The sequence below is a fragment of the Geospiza fortis genome, unplaced genomic scaffold (genome assembly GCF_000277835.1).
Source record: "Geospiza fortis unplaced genomic scaffold, GeoFor_1.0 scaffold255, whole genome shotgun sequence".
In the NCBI taxonomy this organism is placed as follows: Eukaryota; Metazoa; Chordata; class Aves; order Passeriformes; family Thraupidae; genus Geospiza; species Geospiza fortis.
This window is the reverse complement of record NW_005054497.1, coordinates 566896-594579: the sequence shown is the minus strand read 5'-3', so window position 1 is coordinate 594579 and position 27684 is coordinate 566896. Positions and strand designations below refer to the sequence as shown.

General features: G+C 36.8%; 1 protein-coding gene across 2 annotated transcripts; it reads left to right on the top strand.

The window, feature by feature from the left end:
- Positions 1-3925: 3925 nt before the first annotated feature.
- On the top strand, positions 3926-26480 carry ANLN (anillin actin binding protein). Of its 2 annotated transcripts, none has more exons than XM_031063328.1 (23): positions 3926-4081; positions 4442-4726; positions 5136-5482; positions 6180-6402; positions 7301-7494; positions 7631-7738; positions 8210-8330; positions 9215-9331; positions 9954-10096; positions 10605-10756; positions 11050-11197; positions 11855-11990; positions 12304-12486; positions 13013-13139; positions 13936-13984; positions 14063-14119; positions 15503-15541; positions 15883-15904; positions 16921-17033; positions 21524-21610; positions 23111-23218; positions 24585-24757; positions 25090-26480. In XM_031063328.1, the coding sequence occupies exons 1-23, from the start codon at positions 3976-3978 to the stop codon at positions 25211-25213; spliced, it is 3162 nt and encodes a 1053-aa protein (XP_030919188.1). In that variant the 5' UTR covers positions 3926-3975; the 3' UTR covers positions 25214-26480. The 2 variants fall into 2 exon arrangements, with proteins under 2 accessions (XP_030919188.1, XP_005428716.1); XM_005428659.2 differs by having other exon boundaries at positions 9870-10096.
- The last annotated feature ends 1204 nt before the right edge of the window (positions 26481-27684 follow it).

Here is a 27684-nt window from a genome sequence, read left to right as displayed (position 1 = left end):
CCCGCTGCCCCGCCGCTGGAGCCCCGCTCCTGCCGGTGCCTCCGCTCCTGGAGCCGCCCGGGCTGTGTCAGATCCCGCCGGGAGAGGACAGAGCAGGGGGGTGATAGGCGCAAGGGTTTGCGGAGGAGAGGCCCTTTCCCAAGCCGGGAGTTTGCCTTCCATGCGCGTCTGGCAGATAAGATTCCCGGCGGGGACGGAAGGGACCTCGGCAGCAGACGGGAGCGCTGTTGACACTCTGTGCCTGCCATACGTAAAGGTCATAAATCGTATATAAAGGATCATAAATCTATCCAAAGAGGAGACCATCTGATAAAAAATGCATACTATTTGGCACGATTGCCACTTGCGATTGGTCACTTCCTTTGGCAGGCGCAGTTCCTCTTTTCTATTTTTTTTCTTTTTAAGGGCTGTTAGTTGTTAGAGTGAATTGGCTGTGTGCTTAAGTTTTACAGAAGCAAAATTACAGCAAAATGAAGAATTGGCCACCTTGAATCTGTATGAAGGCTGAAAGTTTCTTAAAGATGCTATGCTGTACTCTGATTTCATGTCAGAGGTGTAGTTTTAAAGCTGTCCTGTGGCTGCTTTGAGAAATGTCATAGTAAAAAAGGCCTTCAATCCACAGCCTGTGTAAATAAAACCTGAGCTACTTGGAAAAAAATTCAAATCACATGCACTGATGAAATACTCTCTCCTCCCCTTGTAAACAATCTGTTTATCAAACTGACATTCTTTAGATAATTTGAGTGCCCAGAACAGGTGACTGCACATATCTGATTTTTAAAAAATGAATATAAGGTGTTGATCTGAACAGATTTACTAAATGTGTTATGCCAAGGCAGTCCTACCCTATTCCCATGTAAAGCCTTGCTGAGTGTAAACATCTAAAACCTCCTTCCTTAATTGGTAGTGAGTGACATGATCCAGCTCGTCTTAAATAAACTTCAAGTCCGGACTACTGAATCAAATTTAAAATCGTTTTGCATTCTGGGAGATATTCCAACCTGTACACGCCCTTCTTGTACATAGCTGACTTTGAAATGCTTTGAAAATGACCAACGGTGAGGCCACTCCCCAGAGTAAACTTCATTCAAGTGTTACCCAGTATTGCAGGGTGCATAAAAAGTCACCTTATCAAGAATAGTTCTGCTGTGGAAGACATTCCACTGTTGTGTAAAGTTCTGACCAATATTAGTGTCCTAGTATTGAAGTTTAGTAACTTTTCCCAAAGTTCTGTGAAATTTACCACATATTTTTAAGTGTGTTCTGTGGTTTGTGTTGCTATTTTTTTTTCTTTAATATAACTTTTCTTTAGGTTAGCTGCTTTCAAATAATCTTTGTCTACACATTACCATAGTCTGTTACTTTCAGGGTCCTGGTGAGGCACTGTAAATGTTGATTATGTAAAACCTAATAATTTGAGCCTTAATTGAATGAAGCGTGCTGTTAATTGTCTGCTGATCACTTTGCAGTACCAAATTTTGTCTGTGTCTCAATGAATTTAAACTCAAATGAATCTTGCTGTAAGATTCAGTGGAATGCTTTCAAAACAGCTCTGAAATAATGTTTCTTTTGGTTAATCTTGCAAAAAAAAGCTGATAACCTTCTGAATCTCAACCAAGTTATTAATACAGACTGCACTGAGGAGATGTATAGGGGGTACATTCTCAGAATCACAAAGAACATACTATTTGTGACTCCATTCATAGTTGATTTTATAACTCAGCTTTCCTGCACAAAAGGGTTTATGTTTGTTACTATGGGATGTTAGAAATAGTCTAGGTTATTTCTAACTTTGAAGTAGTTTTCACCATTCATAGAAGCAAGGGTGATTTCCTAGCATGGAGAATAAGCAATGCAGTTGTTTGGGGAAAACTTGCAAATGTGAGGTTTGAATTTAACTACTGTTCCTTCAGTTGCTCCCTTTGCTCTATTCTGCTAGTAAAGAAGGGTAGTTGAACAAATTCTTCTTTAAGAACATAATTATATATTATATATGGGCCTAAGTATCTTCTCTAATATGCACTTTAAAACATACTTTTAAAAAACTGAAGTTGGCCATTAACATTTGAGCTGGGAAGGTTTTTTTCTGATTTTTAGAAAGTGCTTTTGTAACACAGTAATCTACCTTGACATTGTAGTCCTCAGATTCCTTCATTTAATAAAATAGGTAATGGTCTCACACACGTGTGACTCTTGGGGCTGTTCTGTGCAGGGCCAGGAGCTGGACTTCTAGTGGGTACCTTCCAGATCAGTATATTCTATATTTCTATATTAAACTTCTATGATACTCTGAAACTTTGTCATTAGAACAATTGGAGAATGTCCTTGTAGAAAATACCCTGTTGATGAACTTGGAAAGTAAGCCTCAAGTTGTGGAGTGTGGCTTACTCATCGTGTATAACAGCACTGTTGGAATTATGGCAGTTGAATGGAAAATTTGAGATGCAAGAAGCCAATAGGAGCTGGAGCTGAACAACAGAGGCGTGCATTCTTGGGAAGTGACATCTCATATGTAACAACTGAAACTCTCTTTTGCTCAGCTAACAAAACAGAAAGGAATGTGCCTCAATTTGAATAGAACTGTAGGAATACTGTTATAAGACATAGTCAACTTTTTGCAAGAAGGGCTGTTAATTTAAATTGCCTTTAGGATTTTTTTAATGTGGGTACTACATGTACTTTGTATCCCTCTTTGCATTTTGGAACTAAGGAATGTTGACTTGAGGGCACAACTAGCATGGAACCTGCATTGAAGGCATTCATGCATTTCATATATTTTGGGTTTGGGATTTTTTTCCAAATTCCCTCTCTTCTGTGAAAATCAGCAATGCTGAGATTTGTTTTCACCAAAAAACTGTTGAGATTGACATTCTATTTGTCCTGTGTTGCCCTACAATAGAACATTGTTTAAGACTTCAGGCTTAGACAGTTAAAAATGTCAAATGTGTATTTAATTGCTGTGCAACAGGACAGATAATGGCTGGCACAGTTCTCACAATAATTTATGTACCACCAAACAAGTGCAGTTTATATGCTTCCCTTTAAAGCCCATTAGTTCAATTGCACAATTTCTTGTCTCAACCTTAAAATATAGATCAAAAGAGTCATTAAGTATCCTTTAGATGTGATCAAACTGAGTGATAATGACTTACAAATGCTATATTTAAAACAAACAAACCTTTTAAACCTGAATACTGTAAGGAATCACTTTGTATTAGTGTGGAACACCTTCTAAAACAGCTATTTTATATAGAATATAATCAGGGTACTCAAATTTCCAATGAGTAGGAAATGAAAAAGAATGTTATATAGTTTAATTGGTGTCTCTTTATATGTTTTTCTGTATAGAGATATCTTAATAAACAGGCTATTTACCATAATATAGCTAGGTATAATATCAATCTATTCTTAAAATTTAAGCTTGAGGCAAAGCAATTCACCTTTTGATTTAGAAGGTGTAATAGCATTTTTTTTTAATATTGACAGCCACGCTTTTATTTGTTGAACTTTTTTATGACCTCTTGACAATCGCTTCAATGTTGTTTATTTTGTTAGAGGGCTAGTGCCAGTCAGGTGACTTGAGCAGATGCTTTAGCAATGTGTCAGAAAACCCTGCTAGCAAGACTTGACAGATCAAGACTGTGACGTGATGATTCAGGATTAAAAAAAATAAAATAACTTTCAAATATTTCTGATGACTTTGGGGTCTATAGGAGCCCCTCTTCTTTAATCTTGCCATTGCTTCTGTCTCTTTAGCCCAATTTTCTGTCACAGCCAAGCTAGTTGGAGACAGTAGTTGATGTAATGACTGAAATTTGGAGCCTGCTGCTTACCTATGCTAAACAGAATTCCATCATCTTTTACTCTGAGCTGTTACCAGTTAACACACTGCAATGTCTGGTAACACATGACTTATTGACCACTCAGAAACTCCTTGAAAGAACCCGTGCCAGGCGAGAGAACCTGCAGAGGAAAATGGCAGAGCGGCCGAAGATGGGGGCGAGACCCACAATGCAGACCAAGAGGGCCAGAGAGCCTTTGGCAGAAACTGGTAACCAGGCACCTCTTCCCGGTGACGAAGGTATTTAGTGGCATGTTTAATAAAGATTGTTTTGATACCAGTCTCATCGTTTTTTCCAAAGGGGAAGTGAAAACACTGAGCATTTATCTTATACTAAACAGTGATGGATGGCCACTAGGACTAGTTTGTGTTTAGCTGGACCTGAGAGCAGATATGCCAAGTCATTAGTAAGCTCTTTAGAAATAATTGCGTAATGCCAAAGAGAGTGCCTTGTGCTTGGTAGATTTGGGAAGTGCATTTTTTGGGAAGCATATCAGGGTATTCATAAATCATAACTTTATTTGTACTACAGTTATGTGTTGTTGGAAAATATTTTAGATTGTTTGAATACTAATTTGTTTGAATCTCTGACCTATCCAGTAAAACCAGATACAAAGCCATCACCATCAAAAAGGCTCTGTCCTGATGATATGGAGACGCAAGCTTCTAGTTCAGAGAATGTACAGCCAGTGCCTTCAAGTTCCACAACCCATGATTCTCCTCAGATGACTTCAGAATCACACGAAACTGCTTCTAACAGAGCTTCATTGGCTCAACCTCTTGAGAAAGTAAAACAAAACACCAAGTCAGAAACTCCTGCAGCCCTTTCAGTCAAAACACGTATGCAGAAGTTGGCAGAGCAGCGGCGCTGCTGGGATAGTGAGGGTATGTTTCACTTGTGAAGCACCATTGGTGTCTCTCAGTGTTTGCATTGATGATTATGTTGACTAGAAGAAGATAATGTTGCGTGTGGGAAGGCTGTTTTTTTTAAGAATTCTAAGACAATACTAGGGCAGGCCTAAAATATTGAAGCTGTTATCTACGGCTTAATTTTAAGCTTATTTTTCTCTGCTACTCTGATGCCTTGCTCCTCACAACCCTGACATAAAATTAGTAAACTGATTAAAAATTTTTAATTTGCTTAGTCTCAATACCTCTAGGGCTAGTAGTTTGATTCTGTTGATAGCAGGAACATCTAATTGTTGATAAACTCAATATATAGTATAATGCAAAAGATACAACTGTATCTCAGTATAATTTATTAGCAAAATAAATGTGTTTTCTTTTTTTCCAGATCCCTCTGAATGTGTTCCTCTGTCTCCTCTCCAGTCAAAAGATCTGTGTGTTTCGCCACCTAAGCAGACATCCAATGCCCTGGCAAGCGAAACCCCTATTGGGAGGAGAGGCCGTTTAGCTAACCTTGCTGCTACCATTGGTTCCTGGGAAGATGACCTAAGTCATCCATCTGCAAAGCAAAACAATGCACAAGAACAGCCTGGCACTACTTGTTTATCCAAATTGTCCACTACAAGTGGAGCATCTGCTAGAATCAATAGTAGCAGTGTAAAGCAGGAAGCTGCATCCTGTTCTCAAAGGCTTGTTGAGGCTTCTATTAATAAACCAGCAAACTCAAAGAGAGCGGTGAGTGTCTGATTTAGTTGCTGATTAAAAATTGATTTGAGTATTGTACTGGGGCAAACAAATGTTAGCACATAACTGTTTAATATGAATTTAAAGATTTGGTGTGAGCAATCTTAGTCTATTTACAACTTTTGCTTTATTGCAATCCCACATGCCCTTTTTTTAATAGCAGATCTGAAACAGCTTAGAATTCCTTTTATTGCGACTTAAGATGAGCGTACTTATGTGTTTTATTGATGTCAATGTATTTGATTGCTACTGTTGACCATCAGAAGGGGGGCTTGTTACAGAGATACTGGCTTTCGCTCTGTAACTTCATGTAGTTGATTGACTGAAATTGTGAATGTTACTGCTGTACAAAGACTCAATCAGAATGATGAAGTAAGTAGTACCAGACACTTATTGATCAATTTATGCAATTTCTGCCCTGACAATATCTGCCATGTGCATTCTTGGGAAATGTGGGATTATATTTGAAATAGCTGGCAAGAGCATCTGGAATCAAATGCTGAAACAATTTGAAATACTGGATTAAAAAAAAGTACTATAAGCTTAACGCTTGTTCTTGGCTTTTTCTTTTGTTGAAGGAACAGGTGTATTAGGTGATAGTATGCTATGCAGAGTGCTGTTACTCTTTTTCCGCTTGAGAGAATAAGAACATAAGTCTCATCTTTTATTTTTTTTTTCTCCTGTTAAGGATCCAAACAATTCTTTAACGCAATCTTCAAGAGTCACTGCTCCCTGTTCTAAAGAATCTGAAGTACAACAACGGCCAGCAGAGAATCCCTGCAGTCCTCGGAAAGCTGAAGAGCGTACACAAACAGCCAAGTCAGCTTTGCCTCAACCAGTTCAGTCCAAAGCAGAGCCAGTCAAAGGAACACATGTGCAACTTGAACCTAAGGGTAAACCCACAACACCAGGTAGGCTGTTTTCTGGCTTCAGTAAATATTTATTCAAATTAGGCCTATGTGTGCTGTGTTGAAAATAACATACTAGTTAAGAATTTAAGGTACCATGCCAGATAATACCTATTTCCAGCTGTAACTTGAATAAAAAGCTGATGAGTTCTGTGATGATTATTTTAGGTTATATAGCTTCTGTATTTTGCAGGGGATGTTTTCTTGGATGTGTTTTTAGTAACTCTTAAGAGCAAAAGCAGCCTAAAATGTTAATTGAGACTATTCAAAATTTATTTCAGATTGTTTGGTACTGTATGTATCCATTCGATATAATGTTAAAAGCCTGCATATTTAGAAGAAATCAAAGCTTGTTGCCACTAAGGGGCTCTAACTTTGCAGTGTCTTTATTTTCAGTGATAGCATTGATATCAAAACAAGTGAACATCCTCAGTTTTAAATTCAACTGCTTGTTGTGTCAGAAACCTGGACTAACAGCTTGAACTCTTAAAAATGATGGCCAGAAAAGCAAGTTTTAGATATGCTGACAGTAACAGAAGTTCAGTCAAGCAGGGTGGATGCCAAACAACATATCCTCCTCATGCACTAGAATGCTTATTTCTGTGAAAGAAGTGGGGCTGGTTGTAGAGGAAATTTGGAAAAGGCAAACCAGTTTAAATAACTGATGTATTACATATAGACTGTAGTAAGAGAGAGACATCTACTTGCTTTGATTTACTGTTTTATTAACATCACTGTTATGATTTGCATTTCAGGTTCAGTTTGTATAAAGTATAATGGAGTAAGAGCTGTAAAGGAGGCAGCTTAATTGCTTCACTGGGAACCTTCACCAGGATACAAAATTGCAGTGATTTCTTTAATATTGGGAGTTTCTTTCAAGGCAAAACAATTGTTCTTGTAGGGGGATCTGGAATTAAGCCCTTCCTGGAACGCTTTGGGGAGCGCTGTCAGGAGCATAGTGCACGCAGCCCTGCTACGAATACTCCAAGGTGCAGAACACCCACTGTTACCCCAAATACAAGGACAATCCAGGAGAGGCTTCTCAAACAAAATGAAAATTCCTCTACTGCCAGTTTAGCGCTTCAGCTTAAACAGGTATGACTTGTTACATTCATAGCTAGCTTATAAGCCTGGGGAAGGTTATTACTGTTCTACCCTACCTGAGGAATCTGAAGTGTTTGTGGCACCTTAAGGCTGTCAGCTTTTCTCCCATTTCCCTTCATTTGTTTAGGAACGTGAACGGGAACTTGCATGCCTTCGCGGCCGATTTGATAGGGGCAATCTGTGGAGTGCAGAGAAAAGTGACAGTTCAAAGAGGAAGCTTCCAGAAGCTAAAATGGTAATGTGTTACCTCATCAATCAAAATATGATACTTTTGAATTGCTTTAACATTTTCTGAATACAGAGTTAGATGTGGAAATGTATATAAGGGATAAAAACCGATGCTCTGGGAGTGCCCAGGCTGGCAAGAGCACTTGTCTAGTGACTTGTATGATTATTAACAAGTTATTAGTTTATTTACCTCTGTAGAATCAACCAAAACAAGTGATACTGCTTTGAGCCAATTGACTTATTTACTTTTTGATGATAAGTGTGGGGGGTTTTATGTTCTATAACTGCAAAAGCAAAAGAGCTCCTCATGCAAACATTTAATATTTCCTCCTTCAGTTAAATATCTTGGATAAATAAATAGGGTATTGGATAGGCAACCTCTTTTTCCTAGCAGATGTTAAAATGTATTTTTTTCTGGTAGTTTTTTAATTGCTTTTAACGTTACCTCCTGAATGCATTCTGGTTTTATTCTTGCCAGGAAAGCCAATCTCAGGCCAGTCCAAAACATCCTCCTAGTTCAGATGCCTCTGCTCTTGGATCTTCAGAAGACACATCAGCAGGTGACAGGCCAGCAAAGTCTCCCAGCTTGGAGTCTTCGGGTGAGAACTGCCACAGTTTGCCTGTGACTAGTGCTGGACAGGAGCACTGCACTTAATATTCATGAGCAGAGAAAAAGGCCAGTAACACTGATGTGTGGAACTGGACCTCTCCTTTGGTTACTGGTTACCTTATTTAAATCTTCTTGTATGATAGTAGTATTTGCACTCCTATACCACTTGAAAGGATGGCAAGGCAAGACTGTCTTTTTGTTTTTCAGTGGGTATACCTATGTTGCAAACTTTAATGGAGGTTAAGGGCAGGGAAGTGAATGAGAATTGTCAGTTGTATTTAGTCAGTATTTAGTCTATCCTGAGTAACCAAATTTACGTATTTACTACCTGAGTAACCAAATTTCCACAAGAAGCGAATGGGGGGGACCTCTTCCTTTGTCAGTATCCCTTTGTGATATTAATTCTTATGGTAGGACACCTGACAAGAATTGTGAGGTGCTCCTGGAATCCTTTCTGGTGCTTACTGAGCAGAAGAATCTTCATCTCTCTGTGAAAAAAGTGTGAACTTAGTTAACGCTCTTGGTAGACTGTTCACTTGAAAGATCTATCAAATGTCCTTCTAGAAAAATTGGGTTTGCATGCAGTGGTTCGTTTAGTGGATTTTTTTGTTTGTCTTTTTAAAATTTTCCCTTTTTGCTCTTTAGTGTCTGCACTCTGCTATGGTTTCAGCATTGTTTCTTGTAGTGTCAGTTTTCTGATTATTATATAGAAGTCTAGATGTACAGGTGGTGGAGGGTATTCTTATGGGGTTTTTTTTTGATATGTGGCTAACTGGAATATTTAATCTGGTGGTATTTTTGTTAGTAAGACTTCTAAAATTCAATAACTAAAATAAAGGCTAGACATAATACTTTTCTTTATAAACCCCTTAGATACTTCTAAATGTGAAGAGACTGATAAATCCAGTCCTCTGAAGACTGCTGAGTCAAAGAGCCCTGTAAAAGCGATGTCTGTCTCAAAACTTAAACAACTTGATGAAAACCCAAAAGGTTTGTATTGAGTAGACTTATATTAATGACTTAGCTCTCTATGGCCCCTTGTCTAGGACAGTGTTAATAACCTTCAAGTCTGAGCAATGAATTCAAATGAAAACATTTGCTGATCCCCATGTGTTTTGTAATGAGATTTATATAAAACAAATTAGGAAACTTCACTTATCATACATAACCCTTCTCTCTTGACATTCAAGTCTTCAAGGAATATTAAAAAGCTCATATTAAAGGCTCATTGGAAAAGGACAGAAATAACTGTCCTAGTGTTTGACTTGCAGTTAAGTTTCAGATGTATTTGAACTAAAAGGTTGAAATGTGTAGAAAATGTGCATCTATATATTCCCTTTCTGCATTGATTATGCAGTATATGTAAAAGTAGTACATTAAAATAGCCATGGAAGTGTGCTTTTAGGTTCTATTTGCCCGATGGCAAAAAGTGCTTTTTAATCAAGCTTGCTTGAAAGGCAAAACAAGTTTGCTTCTGTTTAATGAGAGCCTTCATGCTACTAATATATTTTAAAATGTCACCCTTCAGATGAAGTATATGAAGGCAAAATGCATGTGAATGATGAGATGAATAGCTCAAAAGTGATAAATGAGATTTTTGAAATTCTTCAAGAGGATGGTCCAGACATAGAAAAGCTGAAGAAAGAAATGAGCATGAGCCTGGAAGGTGAAAGTGATGAGGATGAGCAGGAAGAGTCACTGAACATTTCATCAATGTCTCTGTTAACCCCTCTAGTGGAATCTGTTGGTTCAGAGGTGAGAATTCAGGGAGGGTGGGGAAGGGCTTTTTTATCACACAGAGATGTCTAACTGGCTTGTGAGCTGTGATATTTTCTAATATTAGGATATGTGGGCAGAAAAAGAAGTTACAAATGGTATTTGGCCAATGAAAGCATAATGAGGCAAAGTTATTTTCCTCTGAAAATAGTGTAGCATATTGGATGCTCTGCTAAACAAGTGGTCTGCTAAATTAAACCCGTTACTAGTACTGGACTTGCAGTGGTATACATGCATTCAATGGAGTGACCGCTGATGAAAAAATCTTAAGTAATTATGTAACTGCACTGATTTGGAAGCTAAAGGTGGCATCTCATTGAGTTCAATAATCTGTTCGTGTCCTTAAATAAATGTCTGTATTTATAAAATATCATCTGTTAAATACTATTAAGCAAATTTACTGTTTATATGTAAAACAAGTAAAGGAGAGAGAAAACAGATTATCATGTTAACAGATAGCTGTAATACAATGTTTTCTTTTCCTCAGGCCTTTGGTTCTCCTTCTAAGTCAACTGGGGAAGGTAGTAGTATCAGTGATGTCAGTCTGAAGTCTGAGAAGTTCCAAAGGACCAGAGTTCCCAGGGCAGAATCTGGAGACAGTATTGGCTCTGTGTCAGAAGATCGCAATCTTCCTTACAGGTAATAAACACAACCCAACACCACTGATTCTGCAAGTGCTCAAGTTAAAACACTGGCTCTTTTAACTCTTCTAATGATGCATACCATTCAAACTACAAATTAAGCTTTTTTTGCAAGATCTCAGCCTTTATCAAAGATTGTGTAGTCTTTTATATTGCTTAAACTTAAAATCAGCTGTTAGAATGCTTTAAAGCTATTTAGGCAAGCTGGAAAACTTCAATGTGTGATACGTGCCTTTTAAGAAGAGCTTGGCACACCTGTGAAACATTTTGTGATGTTTCCTTTTTCAAAAGTGTTGATGCATACAGATCCCAAAGATTTAAGGAAACCGATCGTCCTTCAATTAAGCAAATAATTGTTCGCAAAGAAGATGTGGCTTCCAGACTAGAAATGAGAAGAAATGGCCCATCTGATCAAGTCAACATCAAAAAGAAAATGCAGGTACCTAATATACTTCTTAAAATCCTTTTTCTAATCTACTGTTTCCAAGTTTAATCGCCCCTATGAATGTCCCGGGTGTTAACATACTGCTTAGAATTGCAAAATAAAGTTGTTAGGTTATTTCTATTTTGCATAAATATCTAATGGTAGGGAATGATGATCCATAATTTGAACAGCTAATGCTTCTCTTAGAAAGATCATCTTATAGATGTAGTCTGGAGAGAACAAGCCATTATTTTGAGAAGGAGACGGAGAATCTGTCTAAGCACTGCCTTTGAATTAGGCAGAATTTGTAACTACCTACTTTCAGTAGGTAATATTCTGATCTTTACTAGTGCTTTGTTCATTTCTATTGTGGAATTTCTGGTTAGTGCTGCTTCCCCTGGTGAAGGGAAGACTAGACAGGATATGGAACATACAATATTGGAGTCTTTCACTCCCCACCATACCTCTGAGATAAAAAAAAAATTGTGTTGCAGTGTTCTTTTGCTGAAGTAACAGTTAACTGCAAGGCTTTTGTAGTTTGCTATCTGAAGGATCTGATTTTCTTTTGAAGCCTTGTCCCCCCAGAAGGGCTCATCTAGAGACATTTCCTTGTTTGAATGCAGCACTAGATGTCTCTTCTTGATTATTGCTTTTATTATTTGTTTTCTCTAGGAATTGAACAATGAGATCAACAGGCAACAGACAGTAATTTATCAAGCCAGTCAAGCTCTGAACTGCTGTTTTGATGAGGAACATGGAAAAGGGTCACAAGAAGAAGCAGAAGCAGAGAGACTTCTTCTCTTTTCAAGTAGGTTTTTATGCTGAAGTTCAATTCTTTGTAATGAACATTTCAACAAGGTTCATAATTTCTTCCTCATGCATTTATTGTGTTACATTGTGGCCATTTATTAATAGTTCTTCTGGAAAAAAGAACAGGATAATATCTGTTCTGTCTCAGCTCATTTTATAGGCAAGAGGACATTTTTGTGTCTTTCTTGACCCTTAAATATTAATCATTTTACAGTGTAATAGAAATGTAAGTTGCATTTTACGTACTTAAGGCAGAAAAAATTGTTCAGTACTTTTTCTTCTGTAGACCTGTAATTAATTTCTTTGTGCAGCTGAGAAGAGAACTGCTTTATTGGAAGAGTTGAATAAACTGAAGAGTGAGGGACCACATAATAAAAGAAATAAAGCTGCTTCTACATCCGCTGAATTTTCTCCCTCCAGGGGATCTGTTTCCATTTCAGAAATGCGTCTACCTCTAAAAGCAGACTTTGTATGTGGTACAGCTCAAAAGCCAGGTAAAACTAGCAAACAAAAGCTTTATTTCTTTTCTCCTCCTTCTCATTCTCCCAACACGTATTTCTGGTTCATTCTCCTTGGGTTTTATGGTTTTTTTGTCTTCTGCTTTGATGTTCTCAGAAATCTAGGGGTAATGAAAATTTAGCTATTGCATTCAGTTCATCTGCTTCTGACTAACTTTTCAATGTTTCAGTGAAAGCTGATGTGTGGTTAAGCTGGCAGACCTAAGTAAAATAAATAAATAACTAAGATTTTCTGCTGATCTGACTGAAAGTTCCTATCCCCTTTCACACATTGGTTAGTGTAGGTCTGGCCTGAGATGCCCCAGGCAGTAAAGCAGTTGCTGTGAATCCTGTGGAGATACAGCATAAAGAAAATAAAGTTGTTTTAAGATTAAGTTTATAAGCAAGTCTTAAATGTAACTAAATGTTTTAAGAAGGGTGAAACAGAGATGTGCTTAATATAGAATTTTTTTAGATACTTGGAGTCCTCTGGCTAACCAAACCATCTGATGTGTGCTTTCAGAAGCAGGAAATTACTACTATGTAATAATACTGAGATCTGGAGCAGAAAACATGGTTGCAACTCCATTAGCAAGTACTGCCAGCTCCCTGAATGGAGATGCTCTTACTTTTACTACGATGTTTACTATGTAAGTATAAAGAAACTCTTGAATCAGTTTTAACTCTGATGGTGGAGCATGCATAAAAACATTTGTCTTAGTTATAAGAATATCATATTCTGCAACAAAGTGTGGAGAGATTTTGTGGTGTAGCTATTTTCTTCTTCAAAAAATAGCTGGAAGGCACTTCTCTCAAAAGAGCAACCTAGACTTATTCAACCATCCATCAGCTATTTTATCTCTTGCATTTTCTGCCTTTTGTTCTTTCCTGAAACACCTGCAATGACAGATGGATTGCTGTGCCTGAGATGTGTTTTCCTCTTTTGCAGCAACTAAAATTTTATATAGCTATTTGGTTTTGGTATCTAGGAAAATAGTGCTCTTATAACTATAACTTCAACTCTCACGTGTCAGCTAAAAAGGCATTGTGAGTTCAAATGGCTGTTTGCTAGTAAGTCTTCAAAATAAATAAACTGTTTTTGAAGTTCAGCTGTACTGGAATTTTCACTTAAAGCTATTTACTCGAAAAACCCAGTCTGTGACAGGGGAGGATGCAATCTGAGAAATGGTAGATGCACATTATCTGCCTCTTGTCCTCCCCTCCCCTTTTCTGAGTTTCAAAAAGTATTTTTAAATAGTAATACACTAAAACCTTCTTGTTCCTTGGACAGTTATAAGGAGCAAAATGAGGGAAGAAGTAAAGAGTAATTTAAAACCCAACAAAACCAACCAAAACAAACAAAAAACCCCCAAAACTTTGCCACAAATGAAAACAAAAGCCTTTTTGCTTCAGTAAGTTTAACTTGTTTTTTCTTCTTCCCTTTAGGCACGATGTGTCAAATGACTTTGAAATAAATATAGAAGTTTACAGTTGGGTATGTATAGTTCCTGTGAAGAGGAGGTGTAAGGGAGAATGATGTGCTGTACTTTCTCAATACCTTTTTGCCTTACAGGTGCAGAGAAAAGAAGGTACAAGCACTGATAAAAGGAAAAAGACAAATAAATCTAAGGTAAATGAAACCTGAAAATCAGTAATGTAATGTTTCAACAGAAGGTGCACTAGCAAAACTGACTGATAGTCTTACACAATCTGTTGCTTGCTTTTACTCCCTTCTTGGAACATCTGCCATGACAGATGGATTATGGAGACCTACAGCAATTAGTAGATTGGACCTACACACTTGGTTGAGTCTGAAATATATTGGTGGGGAAGAAGTCTTACTAGTTCTGCAAAATGCTATGCTTTGCAGACATTATTTGTTAGGTGTGGGGCCTCTGATAGTGGTTTATTGCCCTTTTTCTCCACTTCAGTTAAACTATAGCAGTCAATATGCTCCACCCTGGAGTTTGATTTGTCTTAAAAGTTTTATTGGTCAACTAAAATCTCCTCTTGCTCCCCAGTATTAAGTACAAGCACTAGATGCTTACTTTTTAAAGCAAACATTGTTTTAATAAGGGTATGCATATCAAGTATTTGTGCCTTTTTAAGGATATGTGAATATATGTAACCCTAAACAAGCCTTTCTGGAGGTGGTTTGGGGTTTTTTTGGGTGGTTTGTTTATTTTGGGTTGCTTTTGAGGGCATGTGTGCATTTTTCCTCTTTTCATTCTAATAGAGCACACAGTGAATTAGTGGCTTCAGGTCTGATTTCCTCCTTGACAAGTTATCTGTTACTTGGTAAAAACAAGAAACTTGTGTCTTTCAAAACAATTGGAATGAGTACTTAAGTCCTGTGTCTGCAAGCAGAAATAGGAAATTTCTTTATTCTTTGATTTGACACAGTGAAAGCTTCCACCTATTCTCTAATAAAAAATTCAAGTACCAGGGTTCACTTCTCCAGTGCTGTAGTTTAAAGGAATTTTTACTTAAAATTGAATGATTTCATGCTACTGTGGGTAAGTTACTGATATGAGGTTATAGGTTTGCCAGTGGCATCCTATATCTGCTTTTTGACAAGCTACTTAGACTTGTCTTTCAACCTCAAGAAAAGTACATAACTCCAGTTTGTGTTTAATATACAGTCTCACTTAAACTTTGAGATTTTAATTTAAAAATAATGATGTATAACGGCAGTATATTGAACATATCTTTTATTATTAACTCTTACCTTTAGTTTAGCAAATGTAACTTTGAAATCCCATTACATAGGTAAAAACACCTACTGAGATTGGTTTTCTTCTTTAACTTTTCTGCAGTAATTATTTCTTTGCTATGTAGCATTTCTTCCACTGAGGTATATTACGTCCACTCAAAACCCAAGACTTACTCATAGTAATGAGTACCCATTCAAAATTTGAGATAAGCCTTCAGCAGTTTCACTGTCTAGTTCTCATGCAAATGTGCTGGACAAATGCAGTAGCAAAAGCATTTATCTTCTTGTCTTCTTTTGTAGGTTATTACTCCAAAGAGATTATTAACATCTATTACCTCGGTAAGCATGAATGTAATATTGTAACAAGATCTGACTGACCCCTTCCAAAGGGCATGTTCCCACAGATTAAGACTGTGCCCATAATAGATTCTTTCTGTTCCTTACGTAAGGCTCTATAAATTGTCCAGTTTTCTGCCAAATTTTTCAGTCATCAGCTCAAGAAACAGCTCTGTTACATATGTAATGCTGGAAATAAGCATTTATTTTTCAATCTTTTTTTCTATTTGATTGGGTTCCTTTAAAAGTACTTCAAATCTAATTTCTTTTTACCTTGGCTTTGTCTTCAGTAGAAACTGTCAGAAGTACTTTTTCACTAAGTTTTTATTTCTCTCTCTTTCTAGAAAAGTAACCTTCTTACTCCAGGTAAGTAAAGTCTAAACATCTTATACCAAGATGAATAATCTACACTTGCTATCAAAACTACTATATCAATAAATAATACTTGTAACAGATGACAATTTGTGAGTAATAAACACTAAAATTTCCAGCCCAGAAATTGGCCCTGTGCTTATTATGTTACTATTATGTTCAACAGAAGATATCTTTATAAAATCAGAACTAAAATCTGATATCAGATACCCATGCTTTACATTTTTTTCCTGAAAGTATGAATTCAAACTAATTTAATGATTTTAAAAGGAGAGAACTAGAGTCTGCTGTCAACAAAGTAATACAGAATAATTTGAAAATATGAGCAGATACTGAAATATTGCTTGTGTGTAGTATTTCATATAAATATTTATATATAGAAAACATATATAAACTTGTTTATATATTTCTGACTATTGACAGAGGCAAACAGCACCTCTAAGTGTTTTTCTAAGTATATTAAAACATTAGACACTATCTGACTAAACTATGCGATACTTGAGCTAGCCTTAGCAGGAATTGCAGCAATAGGAGCTCATGAACTAAATCTGGAATGTGTATCATGCTGCTGCTACTAGTCAGATTCCTGAGCTACAGTGTGTATTTCTCATGATGTAAGTGCAAAGGAGAAGTGTACAAGTTCTGGAAGATTGCAGTGTCACTTGAGAAGAGGTTAAGAGATAGAAAAATCACATTCCTACTGCAGGGCATGTGTGCTTTCTAGTGTGCCCCAGCACGCTCTCCATCCCCCTGAGACTTAATATGCTTTGTTTTCTCCTTTGTGGATGTTTTCAAACCTTGTTTCTGAAAGAAAAGATCTTCTCAGGAGGAATGGTGTGTGTCAAGATTCTCTCTGAGTGTGCTGCTGGGCTGGGCTGCACTGCAAAGAGCACTTCTGGAATACTGTGTAGGGCATGCATGCAGTAGTGCAAATAAAGTACTTTTTTTTAAGCCTTGCAGCATCCTGATTGTGTGTTTTGGTACGACTTCACTTTAACTTTTCTCCACAGCCATGGCCAGTCCAGGTGGCCCAAACGCCATACGCAGTACGAATTTCATCCTTGTTGGATCCCACAAGTTATCACTGTCTTCTGTGGGAAATACCAAATTTACACTGGACAAGGTAATGGAAATTACTGGTTGCTAATCCAAAGGTAATTGCATGCTACTAGAAAAATAAGTGTCTGGGTTTAATTTTCAGGTGGAAGCACCATCCTAGAAATGAAATATATATAATGGTTTCTAGATAGGTTATCTACAGAGACATTTACAATTTTTGTGTAGTTTTACTTACATATCATATGAATTAAATGTTGTTTTGAGATAAACAGGGAGACTTTGATTACTATGCCAGGTGCTCTTTCATTTCTGTAGGTCAGCATAAGATATGGGTTATGCGAAGATAATGAAGGAATTTGATTACCAATTTGCTTTCACTGACAAAAAATTGATGTATGCAGTTGGCATTTCTATATGTGGTCTTCATATTGTTGCTCCTAGTCTTGCAGTTATCACTAAGGAAGGCATTAAGTGTGTTTTAATGATAATGAAGTTTTTGAATTTTTCTGCACTTAATTGACCTAAAAAATGCCATTTGACTATATTTAGGAGCATGAATTTTTTCTTTCATATCCCAATTAAATTTGTAGAAGCAAATTATCTTAAGGGTTTTTTTAGAACTCTTATTGACTTTTATGCCATTAGCTCCTTGTCTAAACAGAATGTTTATTGGCTTTTGGTATGAGAAGCTTAAAAAATACATTCTTACATTCATTGCAATCTCTAACCTTTTAATATCTAATATCTGAAACCTATTTTAACAGCTGTTTATGCCAGCAGCTATCCTAAGCTAGTTTAAATTAATTAAAATGTTACTACAGTTTATGGTAGTACTAAATCACAGCTTTAGCTACGCAAGAGCAGCAAAAAAATAATTTTGATTTTTTTGGCCAATCAAGTCTTATGGCAATAATAGTATTATTGCAATTTCAGCTTCTGATAAGAGATTAAAAAACAATAACTAATTGTGTTTGTGTATAAGTCTTAAAACAAAATATCTCAATAATCCTATCTTGCATTTTAGAAGTTTTACTTTTTGTAGATAGAAGCAGATTCCTTTACTGGAACAGCTGGCAGGACAATGGTTAAATTGCACTGTTGTTACTGACTATGTGAATTTCAGAAGTAGCAGCTTTGATTCTTCAGCATAAATGTTCCTCTTAATGAGATCTATATGTAGAAATCTTTGTGTGTAGCTTCCTTATTGGAAACCTCTTGTTCTTGGAGTTAATGGAATTAGCTTTTGCATTATATTCAGCAGTTTAGGTTTGGACTTCATTGGTTTGCATTGTATGGCGGGACGCTGGACTGGACTAGTGAAATATAGCAAAAGCACAATGTTCAGAGAGAATTCTGGGGAAACTATCACTTGGTTAATTTTTTGCAGATGCAGTTATCTTACAGTTATCTTGCAAAAAGGGAAATTCTTATTAATGGTTTGTTTGGGTTTTTTTGTTAAATTACTACCTCAATAAAATTTCAGTTTTGACTTGGCCCAAGGCTGTACCAAACAACTGCTTGCTTTATGTATTTCTAATATGGAACAAACTGATGCCACAGCGGTTTTTTTGAGTGTCAGTCCTCTCTTCTACCTATGTACTTTAAAAATTCTGGGTATAAAGGACCAAAATATACTCGTGTATAACTGTGTCCTTTTTTCTTCTAGACCATAACTCCACACTAATTGCATTGAGCATGTTTCTTTTTTCCCTAGATAAATTTTGAAGGGGAGGAAAAAGAACTGTTGGGATATATGTTCCAGGACAAGGTTGCTATGATCCTTTAGTTTCTAACTTAAAAGAGGAAAATGCTTTCTAGTGCATGTTGCTTATTTCTGTCTGGCCATTTTTGCAGCTTTTTTTTTTTTATTTACTCTGAGAAAGTGCTTACAAAGATTTACTAACTAAACACAAGATGTTAGAAGCTTTTAAGACTTGCAGAATTCTACCCCTTGTCTTTCACAATAATAATCATGCTGCTGGAACTCAGTTATTTAGGTTGCCTAGGGTTGCTCCTTACCTAGCGTGTTTTTCTTCTCTTCCTAGATCATTAGAGGAGAGTGTTTCTTGCTTCAGAGCAAAATGATGTGGTTCCTAAAGAGTTCTAGTCAGGAAATTTGAGTCAGCTTCTTGATGAACTACACAGAACATAGAATCAGCTGCTGTGCTGATAAGAGAACCAGAGAAAAAAGTCTGGCAGCCTGAATGTTGGTTTAACTCAACTTGTTGCTGCTGAAGAAAATTAAAATCTCTCAGAACCTAAGTAATCTTGCTTCTTATTCTAACCTTGTTCTGACAAGATGAAGCAAGATATTTGGCATTTTAAACAAAAAGTTTTGAAAATACTAAACATATCAAATAAATGAGATCCTTATTTGTACACAAATGTGCACTTAAAATATTTTGCTTGGTGTATGTTTTGTCTTTAGAAATTATGTGAATTGATATACTTAACAGAAATAATTTGCCTTTAACCTATTAAAATAGTTTTATCTAGTTAATAGTTTACTTGAGTCCTGCAGAAGAAAGTGTTTTAGATGAATTTTCATATTTCCTCTCAAAATTAAGCAAGTGATACTTTTAGTGCTTATCATCTGCTATTTTTAATCAAAAGTCTCCTAAGAAACCAGTTTTACAAATGCTTGAGTTCTCTTGAGACCCTTTACACATAATCTTCTGTGACAGTAAGCTGTATTCCTATGGCAAATACCTGAGTGACCCCACCAGAATGCAAGATAGCATAGTCATGGGCTTTAGTTTTCTTTTAATCTAGCTGGGTATTTGTCAAACTGCTTTCTTTCCATCACCTTTAACTCTGTGAAAGAGATATATTGTTAACTGGAACTCAATATTTTCTCATTATGTCTACCAGAGGGTGTTTTGAGACCTGCTTTAGTAATTAGTAATGGTGTTGTAGGCTCTGCAAAACTGTGTTGTGTTATACAACCTCTTTGCTTTGCCTCTCACACAGTTCCTCACTGGTAAACTTCATAAATTGGGTTCTTCTCTTCTGACATAAAGCTTGAGATGCAAAACCCATAAACCTGAAGCGGGGAATGGCCAAATATTCTTGAGGCCCTCATTCAGAAATGAGTTTTACTGTGCTTCATTAGGGTTATATGCCATTATTCCTTGGTATACCATGTAGGGTTAGAGTTGTCTTATCAGTCCTGGATTTTTTTATTTTTGTTCTGTGGAAGTGTTGTACTATTTTTTGCTTCTCAAGTGGTCATGGAGACTCCTACCTAATGCTTAGAATTTTTCTGTGCTATACTATTCCTGTTGAGTACAGGAGCAAGCCATTAATGCTGTGTTAGGTAGATCTGACATGAAAATGATCACCTGCTTGTGCATGTGTGTCTTATGTATGGGAGGAAGCTGCAGGATGTCTGCAATTCAAAGGTGATCAGTTTCTAACCACAACGCCTATTTTGGTGCTCTGCAGGACTCACTAAGGCCCACAGATGAGCACTTTTAACTACTGAGGTTTACTCCTGTTCATCTTAACTGCTAGCAAAATTTAGTTCCATTTTGAATGGTGTTGATTCCATAGTTCTGAGAGCTACTCTGTTGCTATGTACACGTGCCTGTGCCTGTTACCTGGCAAACAGTTCTTTATTTGTATTTGAGTGGCAGATCGACCTTCCTGGTTTTTCTAGTAATACAAAAGATGTGTATTTCTGATTTTTTGTTGATTTCTTTTCAAGATTCTTAGCAGTGTTGCTTATTCAGATTAGCAATAAAATACGGTGTGTAGAATGCTGTGCAGGTCATCATTTGCTCGTTGAATTAGCAGTTTGCCTGTTTCCATGTGAGGGGGGGAAAAAAAGGGATGTGATTTCATGGGAGTAGTCAAGGTAATGAGGCATTATGTGTGGAGGCATTGGGGAAAGCTCAAAGGCAGACCTTTGCATGCTCTTCCTCAAAACTCTTGACTATCAAATGGCTGTTTAACTGACCTCTGATACAGTAATGAAGCTTTTTTTTTTTCCCAGTGGCAAAAACAGGACTTGGAACCTCTTCTGTTAGAAATTACTTAACACATGTCTTTAACACCTTGAGTGCTAGTTTAGAACTGTTTTCATTACTTATCCCCTTTCTAGGTTTTCTTTTGTATAAAGATTTATCTGAGTAGGCACTACTACATCAGTATCTGCCAAAAATGCTTATGGTATCCAAGTACCATTCCTTTTTAAGCTCACTTTGGTATTTTCCAAACAACTTGGTGTCAAACTGAGGCAGAAGCTTGAAAGGTGTGGACTGGTGCCTTCTGTTGTTTCTAACCATGCTTGAAGAGCCTGTTTTCATAGCTACAGTGCATGTTTATATATATATCCTGATGAGCAAACTAATAAATAATTATTGGAAAGCTTCTAAATGAACTTGAAACCAAAAGTGATTATTTCTGTCTTGCTTGAGTCTGACTGACTGCTTCTTTCTGGCTGAAGGTCCTAAGAACAAGACAATGCTAACATCTTGGTGCAGGTGGCTTGCTTGAACTGGTAAGACTTGGTTGAGAGATGTCAAAATTAAATTATTGTTTTACATTTTGCAGGTTCCCTTTTTGTCTCCTTTGGAAGGTCATATATATCTGAAGTTGAAATGCCAAGTGGACTCTTTGGTGGAGGAGAAAGGGTTCTTGGTAAGGTATTTACTGTACTCACTTCAAACTCCTGCCTTGGAAATTACAGGTCCTATTAAATATAGTAATTTTTAATGTCACACCTATGTTTGAAGCTTAAAACTAGCTTGATTTTTTTTTTTAATCTCTGAACCAGACCACAAATGTTTTTTAGTTTCTCTTCTAAACATGCCTAAGTTAAGGCTACCTTTTAAGAGTTTGTGTATCTCTCTTCTAAACACCTGATTGTTATTTTGAACTTCAGTTAACCTTCTCTTGCTAAAATCTGTGATGTTAGATGAGATTTTAATTTCAATGGCAGAAAATTTTACAGGACTCTATTTGTGTGTGTCTAATAAAAACAAAAGATTGGGTCTTTTTCCACTGTGTTCACAGCTTTTCTAAATGACAAAGAAACAACAGTATTTTTTTTTTTGAGAAAAATCTTGTGCCATCTCTAAAACTGGACCTAGAAAATGCAGCTGATACTTGGGCCTAGGAGCTGGAACTGTTGAAATAGCCACAAGATGGCAGTAAATGTGCTATGAAAATGAAACATTAACATTTGCTGTTATTTTGGTGTTTCCAGAAATCACGATTTCTTTAGACTCTTTTCAAACATGGCTTTCTGTCTCCTTTCCCTTTACTTAATTGAAGTGGAACAGATTTCATTAGATGCAAACATTTCACATGCTTATGGATTTGCTGTCCTATGTTTCTGTGTACTAATTTGAGAAAGTCCATATTTACTTCTACTATACAATATGTAAAATCTGAAGAATTATGTACATGCATACTGGATTTGTTCAGAATAAGGGTTTGGAAACTCCCTGCACCATTGAAAATTAGAATCTGAATTGTGAAGAGTGAGAATCACTATACACACCTTAACTGGGAAAATGTTTGAGTAAGTTCAAGAAGTATCAGGAATAGAAGTCAGATACTAAACTCTCCATTCCAGTTCTAAGGAAATGAGGCTTGAAGGTGGATGAAATCCAGCATCCAATAAAAGAACTGCCTACACAAACATTTAAAAATCAATTTCTAATTTCCTTTGAATTGACTAAACTTTCTTGAGTGTGGCCTCTTGAATAGCTGCATGTTTTTTAATCTTGATTTTTAAGTCAAAAATTACTCAAATATCTAATAATAATTTTTTTTGGAACACATTTTAGGAACCATTTATACTGTGTATACTAGAAATAACTGTTCTTTACCTTAAAATAATGGGAATACTTGTCACCAACAACATGAAAATCTCGTCATTTTAAACAGCAGTGATAGGTGCCTTTTAACAAAAGGCTGCAAACCTGCGAATGATAGTGTGAGCCAATTTTCTATACCATCTGGAAAATAAATACACTGTCTGAGTAGAAGCCTCCCTCAGTATAATTTTGTTTCCTCCACTTTCATTTAGTGCTATGAAGGGTTGCACTTGCAGAACCATTCTGGTAGAAAAATAGGCAAATACAGACCAAGCTCAAGGTACAAAGTTACCCCATTTAATTTTTTGTTTTTAAGACCATGTTTGAAGATGTCAGTGGATTTGGAGCATGGCATAGGCGCTGGTGTGTGCTGTCTGGAAATTGTATCTCCTATTGGACATACCCAGATGATGAGAAAAGAAAGGTAATGCTGTTTTGTAAAGCTTAAGTCTAAAGTTCTGTAGTGCCCTACACAAATAGTTGTTCATTGTCAAGGACAGTAATGTTTAGGCTTTAGACTGGTGAAGCATGGGATTCAAGTTCCTAAAGCTTCCTTGGGGAATGGAGGGGACTTTTTTCATAAAGCTGACCTAAATCATGGCAAACTTAGAAACTGACTTCCTTGTCTAGTAGAAAAAGGGGGGAAAGTGATGGAAGATCCATATTTAATTTCCCTTTTAATCTTAAGGCTTTCCATTGTGCTCATCAAATCACTAATTATTGAATTGAAATTGATTGGACTTGTACAGCTTAATAAGCAGACTGTATCTAGTTGCCTTATGTTTTAGACAAAATAATGACTAACCATTTTTTAATATGGTAAAAAATTAGAGTGGGCAATCCGTGTATATTGCAGAACTATCTTATTTGACTATCTTATTTGAAGCCCTTGTCTTCTTGCAGGTCCACATTGTAGCTGGAACTGGTGCTTCTTAAATGGTTCTCACAGAAAACTAAGTTCTTGTTGGGCTAATGAGACAAATCAGAGGTTCATCTGTCACTGAGGTGAACCTTGTCTCCTAAGTGTGTTCCTGCAGTGCACTAAATTGTTCCCAGGTTCTTTTAAAGACTGCTTTCAAGAGGGTTTTTCTGATTCACTGAAGTTATTTACCATTAAACACTTTCTTGTTTAGTGGCAGAACATTTTCTTTCCCAAACTCCGTGACAAACTCTGGTCCTTTTGGGACTTCTATGCCAATCCAGATGCCTGAGTTTAGTTTCTTCCCTGCTAACAGAGGAACACCATATGCTGATAGTTGACATTGCCAAAATATATCAATGTACTTTCTTTCCTTGCCAGGAGAGAGGGAAAAATCTCTGCCTGCTGTAAGACAAGATAGTAAAAAAAAAAAAAAAAAAAAGTTAAGCAAGAAGAAGGTTCCTATTTTGCTTTTGTCGGCAAGCAAGAAGCTTTGGTTTGTTTTGCAGATTCTGTTCTGGAAAATTTTCTAGACTTGTTTCACTACTCTTCAGAGAGACAGTCAGCTGTATTTTGATCTACAAAAATATTGAACTTACTAAATGCATCCCCTCACCCCTACTATATCTGTTCCATTGTGCAGAGATACATATCACCCAGAAATATCAATATGAGTCCATGATTACTTTAAATCATGGAATGTTTTTTTAAATAAATTTCTTACAGCTGCACATATATCACCTTTTCGTATGGAGTAACTCACTGAGAGAAGATGTGTTCACTTAGTATCATTGAAGTTGTCAAAGCATATGTTGTTCAGAATTACTCTTGATTGCAGTGCTCTTGACTGGTGAACTGATTTCACTTTCAGCATCCTTTGGGCCGGATAAACTTGGCTAACTGCACGAATCATCAGATCGAACCTGCCAACAGGGAGTTCTGTGCCCGTCCCAACACTTTTGAACTAATAACTGTCCGACCTCAGAGAGAAGATGACCGAGAGACCCTTGTCAGCCAATGCAGAGACACACTCTGTGTTACAAAGTGAGTGCATAAAATCATGGAGATTGTGGGAGGGTATTTTACCTCATGTGATAGTTGTAGTAATGTAGGAGCTTTACAACTTTGTCATAATAATGCAAAGGTCATTTAAACGCTGAGGTTTTGGATGGCACTTGAACTGTTTTGTTCACTTTTAGTCCTAACTGCTTTCTAGAAGTGGAAATGCCAGGTGGCTTGGTAGCAGGATGGTGGAATGTTTGACTTAATTTTTAACCCTACTATTTCTTCTGGGCTTCTGTGGTTGATCAGCTTGACATTTGTCACAATAAATAATTGGAAGTGGAGAGTAATCCATAGGGTTCCTTGCCTCCTAGGAACTGGCTGTCTGCTGATACTAAAGAAGAACGTAACCTTTGGATGCAAAAGCTCAACCAAGTCCTCATCGACCTTCGCATGTGGCAGCCTGATGCCTGCTACAAACCTTCTGGAAAGCTTTAAACTTGGGAAGGGAACTACACAAGAAAAGAATTTAAATGAAAATGTTGGAAGTCCTCTGGGTCACTTATGCTTTAAGTTTGAGAGAGTATTTAACATTATACAGGTCTATGTTATGCAGTATTTTTATTTCACTTAAAAAATTTTAAAACCTTCTTACTTCCTAGTTTTGAGTATGGTAGGAAGCAATTAGCTTCTTTGAAATGTGCTAAATATTTATATAACTCCTTTTTTGGAAGTCTTCTAGCTAGGTGCATTCTCTTTTTTAAACAACTAAATTATTGCAGGAAATCACACTTCAGGGTAGTAAGAGGGGCACTAGCTAGTGAAAGACAAGCTTTCCAGATAACTCAGATCCCTGAAAGAAGCAATAGTTCAAAATACTCTTAACAAGAATGCTGCTGAAGCACAATATCTAATGTTGTAGCATTTGTTGGGGTTCTTTTGTAATGATCAGGCATAGAAGTAACTAGTTAATTTTATTCTATAACATGCAGTATAGATAATTCTGCTTGTCCAGCATCCTTGTGGTCAGAACAAAACATGCACAACATATTCATACTACTTTTGCAATTTCTTACACAAACTAGTGTGGATAAGTGCGTGGCGTGTACACTATGTGATTTGCAGATGTGGAATTAAGTATGTGGTATATTGCACTTTGATAGAAATGTAAGGTCTTGAATATTATTTTTAGGACTGTTATATAAAAAATAATCAGACAGAAAAATTTAGGTTTATGGTTGTATATGTCAGTATTTCCTGGGACTTGTGGTTTTTACAAGCTAGAATTCTCCATTTGAGAACCAGGAATAGGTTAATTGGTAGTAAAAGTGACTGTTTTTTGTTTTATTTGAAAATAAGACTTTACAAAGCTGCTGTGTACCAACTAATACTCCTCTGGCTGAAAGAATGGGTCTTCCTCCCCTTGATATACATGTCCACAAAGCATATAAAAGCAGTACTTCAGACCCATCATGAAAATGGCAACATTTCTCAGTTAAAACTTGCAGTTCTTATGGCTTTTCACTGAGCATATTGAAATTCCAGCTCATTACTTCACTAGGAATGCAGTAGTGGAAAAATTAAGGTTGCTATTGCTGTTATATATTCACACTTGAAACACTAAATTCTGTTACCTGATACTGTTTTCATCCTGCCCCTTTTGTACTTGCTTTTAAATCTCGTTTTCTTTTCTGATATCTTTAAATATTTCCAAACTATGTATTGAGATTTATTTTATTCATTTAAAATAAAAAGTAAAACCTTCCCTGCTTTTTTCATGTCATCTATGCAATTTGAGATATTAATTTGTAGGCTGAAGAAAAGCTGGACTCTGTACAGTGTTTAAGGAAGGATTCTATTCTGTACAAGTATCCCAGAATGCCACTTGATAATGTGAAGCCTTGGACATAGCTAGCTGAATTTTGTAGTTGGAGGCCAGATTGTCCATGTGCAGCAGCTCATCAAATATGAAGAGGAGAGACTTATTTTTTTTGTGACAGAGATATGGCAGCAGAATAACACAACATGGACAGTGCAAGAACAAATTTCAGTAGTGGATGTGTGGTAGGCTGTCTTCTTAAACTCCCAAGTGAGTGTTAAAAACCATTAATTTTTGAATTATGAAATAAGTCCACAAAAAGGTGTTAAGAACAGAAGTGGATGACATTCAAGGGAACATTTTTATTTAGGCTAATTGGACTATTATCCCTTGTAGAAACCAATCTTTCATTGCCCAAGAAGAAGTTCTCCTCATAAAGGAAAAGGTACAAAGTGCTAGAGGTGGTGTTAAGTTAGAAAAGCTGACCTGTGTGGTGACTTCTGAGCACATGGGCTCCTGCAGCCAGCAAAAACATGGGATGCAAGCTTAGCAGGAAACCTATGCTTATGGCTTTCCTAGTTGGCACTGCTGGGTGCTGCCTTCTCCCCTCCCATGTTCCTCTGCTCTTTTGTGATGAAAGTCTGCAACAATGGTTATGTAGTTTTTCTATAATTGGAGCAGATTCTTTGTGAAGAGGCCAGACTGTGTGAATTCAAATAGCTTCAGGTAGGTTTAGATGTTCTGTACCTCAGAATGAGTTCCTGCTGTCTGATTTCAAGCAAAGCTTTGTAAAAACCATTTGCAGAGTAACATCAAGAGAACCTTCCTGTGTGCTTTGTGCTGGATCCAGCCAGTGACATAATCCCTTCTGTATTCATTCACATGCTCTGACTCCCCAAAAAAAGATCTTGACAGACCATTTCTTCTAGAACTTCATCCTGCTAATAAACTTTGAATTGCATGGAATTATAATAAGCTTTCCAAGATAAACTTTGTTTTCCCATTTCTCTTTTCCCTGTGCATTTTTCACCTGCAACCAGCCTAAGCACCAGGAGACAGTTAACCTAATGGAATAGACTAGAATTCATAGTTTGTCACTGCTTTAGCATAAGTAAGCTTTTTCAGCAGCATTTTTTAAATATAGGACATG

Coding starts and splice junctions, on each gene's coding strand:
- ANLN (XM_005428659.2), top strand. CDS start 3,976: ATGGCAGAGCGGCCGAAGATGGGGGCGAGACCCACAATGCAGACCAAG. Junction 15,905..16,920: donor AAGTAACCTTCTTACTCCAG/GTAAGTAAAGTC, acceptor TTTTCTCCACAG/CCATGGCCAGTCCAGGTGGC. Junction 17,034..21,523: donor CCAAATTTACACTGGACAAG/GTAATGGAAATT, acceptor TACATTTTGCAG/GTTCCCTTTTTGTCTCCTTT.